At 52.4% G+C, this 6,000-nt stretch overlaps 1 protein-coding gene across 1 annotated transcript in view; it reads left to right on the top strand.

Moving 5' to 3' along the window:
* The first annotated feature begins 300 nt into the window (after positions 1 to 300).
* LOC107313674 (serine/threonine-protein phosphatase 2B catalytic subunit alpha isoform-like) overlaps positions 301 to 6,000 on the top strand; it is a 77,498-nt gene continuing 71,798 nt past the window's right edge. Inside the window, exon 1 of the mRNA XM_015862127.2 lies at positions 301 to 819. Coding sequence (XP_015717613.1) covers positions 762 to 819 — 58 coding nt within the window. The 5' untranslated portion in view covers positions 301 to 761. The remainder of the gene's footprint in view (positions 820 to 6,000) is intronic.

Genomic DNA, 6,000 nt, shown 5'->3' with positions numbered 1-6,000 from the left:
CCGAGCGGGGCCGCTCCCCGCGGCGTGGCGCTGCAGGCCGGACCCGCGCCGCGGCTCTGGGCGCACCTGGGCGGCCCCGGCGCGGCGGCGGTGGGCGGGCGGGAGGCGCTACCTGACAGTGAGTGGCACCGCGCGGCGCCCAATGGCGGAGCGAAGCAGCGGGAGCCGGGGAGGGCGGCGCGGGGCGGGGAGCGGGGGGGGCTGCGCCGCGGAGCGTGTGCGGCGCCGCGGGGCCGGGGCCGCTGCGTGTGCGGGGAGAGACCCTCGTGGGGGGGGGGGGTGGGGGGAAAGACGGATCCCGGCCCAGAGCGGCGGTCGGCGGCGGCGGGAGGAGCCGGCGCTGCGCTGCGCTGCGCTGCGGAGGAAGGAAGCGGGCGCGGGGCCGTGAGAGCGCAGCCGTTGGTTACGGCTCCCGGTGCCGATCGGGGGCTGCTTCGCCGCCGCCGCCGCCTGACAGTTGTTCGTCGCCGCCGTTTTGTGCGGGAGGAGGGAAGCGAGCGAGCTCCGGCGAGCGGGGAGGCGCGACTGGAAGCGAGAAATAATTAACTGGAGGAGGAAGAGGAGGCGGAGGAGGAGGAGGAGGAGGACGGGGGTGGAGGAAGACGAAGGAGGAAGGCACCGCGCGCAGAGCCCAGCCCAGCCCGGCCGCAGCGGCGGGACGCGGCAACTCCGGCCCCGGCGCAGCAGCCGGAGCGCTGCCCGCAGCGGCGGCCGCCTCAGCCCGTGCCCGCTGTGCGCGAGGGAGCGCCGCGCCGCCGGACATGTCGGAGCACAAGGGCAGCGAGCCCAAGTTGTCGACGACGGACAGGGTGGTGAAAGGTGGGTGCCGCGCTGCGCTGCGCTGCGGGCGGCTCGCCGTGGGAAGGCGGCGGGGCAGGTACCGGCCGGAGGGCGGCTCGGCCGAGGGCTGTGTTCTCCCCTCGCCTCCTGCCCGGCGCTCCATTGCAGCATTTCCCCCCCTCCTTCCCCCGCCCCGCTCCCCGCCTCCCCTCTCCGCCTCGAAGGCGCTGCGTGGGGCTCGCCTCGGAACGACGGGGAGCCCCGGCTGCCTCCCGGCCCCCTCCCCCTCCAGCCGCTCCCCCGGACGTCCACCTCCCCCCCTCGCCCCCCGGGGCTCCGCGCCCCCCCTTTTCTCCCTGCCCGCGGCCCCGCTGCGGCTGAGGCTCCCCATCCCCTTCCTCCGCACGGCCGCCCGCCCCCGCGGCACTGGGGATGCCGGCAGCCGGGGGCTGGGGGCGGCAGGGCCGTGCCGTGAGCCGCGCCGCCAGGCGAAGCGGCCGAGGCGGCTTCATTCGCCGCCGCCGCCGCCTTGGACGCGGGGCTCGGCCTGCTGGGGTGTGAAAGTGGGCGCACCGCGGCCGTGTATGTGTGTATGTGTGTGTGTGTGTGTGTATGTATGTGTGTGCACGCAGATGTGCGGGGGGCTCCGCACCCCCACGCGGCGGCTCCATGGTTGCGCTCAGCCCGAGGTGTGCGTGCGCCGTGAGCCGCAGCGTTATAAACACAGCCCGTTCGGATTAACAGCACCGCACTGAGGACCAAGGTCGTATTTAGCGGGGTAGCGCCCGCTTCGCGCGGTCCATGTGCGTTGCTCGGGGTGCGCTACGCTCGGTGGGGTTTCCCTGCCGTGCCGCCGCCTCGGCTGGAGCGGTGGGATGCGCTGCATCCACCCGGCGGGTTCCAGCCCGGAGCCGGGGGCGGCGCGGATCCTTGCGGAGCCCGGGGAGTGTATTGGCGTGAGTGGGGGCAGGAACCCAACGATTAACGTACGGACCGTGTAGGAAAGCAAATTACTGTTGTTATTTCGCGTTTGTGTTTACACATTGGCGTCTCCTCACGCCTTCCCACCGTTCCTTCCTCCTCCTTCTTTATCTATTTATTTATTTATTTATTTTTGACGTCCTTTTTCCCCCGGATGAAGTTGCAGCTCTTCAGATGTTGTAAGAAATGCAGCTCCAGGCTCAGTACCATATTGTTTGGAAGTGGGTTGGGGATTTGTCTTCTCCTGACTGGAGTGTTTGCAGCCTAAGGACGCGGTCAGTGCTGTCACACCATCAGCAGGCTTTAAGAAGCCTGGAACAGTGATGTTGAGCCCATACACTTATCATCGCGAGGTCCAATGGATGGCTGTCCTGTTGGGAAGCCTTTGCTGCCGTCATGGGATGGCTGCTTTTCTTTCTTCTCCTTTTAAAACCCTGACATGTGACCAAATGTCCTGATCTCACATGTGACAGGACTCCCTCGGACTCAAGCAGGCGCTCATATAATAACTATAGGGTTGGAATTACCATCTCTAATGACAAAATGCTTGGTAGCTTCAGTGGCAGGTTTCCATTTGTTTACATGCGCCAATAAGTTTGTTGTGCCTTAAGGAACCATTTTCTTAGCAAACTTAGTACGTGTAGTTAGATATAATTTTATAATGCAATTAGAAATCAATTTTGTTGAATGGAGGTAGTACTGAGCAAAATGCACCTGCTGCTCAGGGGTCTCTTCATCTCAACTCCAAGTGCCATCCAATGTCCCAACAATAGTTACATGGTTACTTGTTCTGTTACATAGGAAAATCCCTTTAAGGCCTTAAAATAGCGACTGAAAGGGAGTAGAGTACCGATAAACTTGTCCTTTGTAAGATTATTCTTTGCATAGATCATTCACTCTGCCTTCCTATGGACTGTAAGGAAATCCAGGAAGTAGACAATTGGTAGCGATAATGGAGATACATAGGGAAAAATTAGCCTCATTTTTCTGTGGGGTGTGATTTGTGTCTTGCTATGATAAGAAGCCAAAGAAGGCTTGCCAGGCTAACTTAAATTCATAGAAAAGGGGGAAAAAAAAGAAAAGGCAGCAACACCTTATTAGCACCCATATGTATAGCTGGAAAGCCCTGATGTCCTGCAGGGCAAACCAGATACTCTGACAGTGTTAAGAGAATTGGGAAAACAGCTTGGCTTTTTTCCTTCTTTTTTTCTCTTATTTATTTATTTATGTTTTAAATTTAAATATCACATGAAGCCGTGTTTGGGAAGGAAATGTTTGCAGCATATGGATGTAGGCTCTATATTAGACTTCTCTCTGCCGGTGGATGTGTGGTGGTGGTGTGGTTCGTTGCTTCTTTGCTTTGTGTAGAACCTTTCTGTTTGCTGGTACGTGACCAAAGATGTCAGTTGAGATCTGGATCTTGGAAGCGATGGTTGTTGTGAAGTGATGGATGGGTTTGGGGAGGTGGCAGTGCCGGCAGCAATATGCGGGTTGCTTATGGCTGCGTGCTGCCTCTGAGGTGGGCTGTTGTGGGCTCTTCTCTTGCACTTAAGGGTGTCACTTAGACAGAGAAGTGGGTTATTTCTGTAAGTGAGAACTTCATCCCATGCTCATTTTGCATTACTTATTGAATCTCCTGAACTGCGCTCCAACTGATTTAAATAAAATGCTTTTGGGAGAAGGGAAGGATGGCTCTGGAGCCCATAATGCTAAAAAAGTGCTGGTCTTCTCCTACCTCCGTGGTGCAGTTGGTATAAAATTATGCTCAACATTTGTGCAGTGGGTGATGTAAAGAAGAAATTGAAGTCTGTCTAATGTTACATTTCCAGAAGCAAATGGTGAACTCTTGGTAAAGCTGACAAAATTGGGTTCTTTGGAGTTAAAGGAAAGGAATCCACAGCGTGCAGTTGCAGTAGTACTTCTTTGATATACTTTTGTATTCATGTTTTGATGCAAATTAGGCAAACCATCTTTAATCATTGGATTATTTTTTTGTTTGATCTTGTAGAGGAGCTATGCTTTGAGCAGCGAGTAAGGTAACCTGTGCATTCAAAGGTTGGCAGGATCAAGGCTCAGGATGGCATAATGTTGCAGCAAATGCTGACTCAACACATTTACAGATTGACATTCCTTTCTTCCTTGTTAGATGTATGATGCAGCCTTCACCCAGACAGAGCTGTTCACACGTTCGTGTTTTCTTTCAGGACTGAGAAAGCTCCTCCTTACCCATACTGCTTTTAAGTCCCGAGACTCACCAGTCAGCGCATGGGCTTGGTTGCTCTTGTGAAGGTGGGAATACCTGTCCAGGAAAAGCTGGACTGGGAGTACTAGCTCATTCCTCATGGGTCACCGAACAGCTGTCTGATGTCAACAGCTTGTGGTCACTACTGACATTAGCAGGATTTGAACCCACCAGCCTGGAGGGAGAAGCTGCGTATCAGGTTACTTGACCTCCTCAAAACATTCAGTGTTGCATTACCGCCTTCTAGAAATACTGCTCTAAAGCAGAGTAATCCTAAATAAAAACTTCAAAAGTGAGCTGTAGTAGTCATACAAAGAAATGAAAGCAACGTTTCTTGGTTGCTGTTAGCTGGGTTCTGTGGTTGTTTTGATTCTGGCATGCAGGTCAGATAGTTGGGTACTTTTTGAACATTGGTTGATTGTCTTGTTTGAAAGAAAGTGGAGTTTTAGTGGAATCTCAGCTCTCCAGATGATCTGCCGCCATGACTTTTGATCCTTGGTGTTGGCAATCTCATGTTGTGCACAGTGTGCTTAGGTGTATGCAGTTACACCAGCAATTAATGACACTCAAAAAAGTAGCCACCGATCTCTTCTGTCTCTGAATTACCAACTGTCTAACGCTCAGGCTGTCAGTTGTTTGTAATATAATATGAATGTCAGTTCCCAATCAATGTTAGCCATCAGTGTTAACTTCAGATTCATGAAAGGTAAAACTGGTGTTTATTGCTGTCAATAATGAGCGTTAGCCGTGAAGTTTAAAGTTTCCATTAGTCCAGGGAGACTCGTATGTACCCTGCTACAGCTCGTGCATCAGGCTGACCTTCAGTGAGCCAGAGCAGGTGTACTACAGAAGCCTACCTCTGTCTTTCTGTGAGTAAAATGTAATGTTTTCCAGCTTGGATGTATCATGCAAGCACTGGCTTGTCCTTCTGTGTTAATTATGCACCATGACCTCAATGTCAGTAGCATTGGTAAATATGGAATGCATTTTGGTTTAAATTTAAGAATTAGGAAATCTATGGCAAGGGACGATCCTACTTGGATATTACAGCTGTCTAATGATGGTAGATGGAATGGTTTTGTGCCTCTCTAGTGAGGATGCTGGAAGTTCAAAATCCCTCAGATCCTCATGAGGGAGAGGAAGGATTTGCTTTGTAGCTGTTTCTATTTTTGTTTTAATTAATTAAATTTAACCTTGTAATACTTAAGGATGCACTCATGCTCCGAGGGAGGCTGCATCTGGGTTTAAGGGATGCTATCAGATGGAGAATCTGCCTGAAGCTCTGTCAGAAAGGTACTTAGGTTGCTCTCAAAGTAATGCTTTCTATTAATTTCCATGGAAACTACAACAGATGCAAAAAGCACAATACCGATGTTTGGTAGAGCATGTTCTCAGCTACAAAGCTCTATTTTTCAATGTAGTCACCACCATTAGCAAATTCATATGCACAAGCTGATTTGAGGCATTCTGCATTTTGTGGTTGTCACAGCTGTTTGTGGCCATCCGGAATGTGGCTCGTCTTTAGTGTTACTGTCACCACTGCTGAAACGCACCATCCGCTGCCTCACTGTTCTCATATCCACTGTTTGGTCTCCATCAGCGTTCAGCAAATGTCAATGAATGCCTTTTTCTCCACATGGAGGAGTTCAGTGACACACCTTCGCTTCATACGTGCTTCTGTGTCAGGTGCCATTTTGTCAGACTGCCCCTCTGCTACCGTCTATCACGCAGCAATAAACTGCAATGAAATACCAGTGGGAAGGTTCAATGTCTGCTGCTGTGCCACCAACATCTGCCTCCTGATATGGTAGGCCAATATAATAAAGTGGAAGGCGTTACTTTTAGAGCAGCCCTCATAGCATGGCTGCGGTGGAAGAGTTTCTGCTCCTTCCTATTTTTCTTCACTGAAAGAATGGCTTTGCTGGCTTTGTACTTGAAGATCCCCTGGTATCTTCATGAAGCCATAGGAGGGGAAACTGAAAACAGAATACAAGTGA

This window comes from Coturnix japonica, chromosome 4 (assembly GCF_001577835.2).
Source record: "Coturnix japonica isolate 7356 chromosome 4, Coturnix japonica 2.1, whole genome shotgun sequence".
NCBI lineage: Eukaryota > Metazoa > Chordata > Aves > Galliformes > Phasianidae > Coturnix > Coturnix japonica.
The sequence above is the reverse complement of the archived record's forward strand: the minus strand, read 5'-3'. Positions and strand labels throughout refer to the sequence as shown.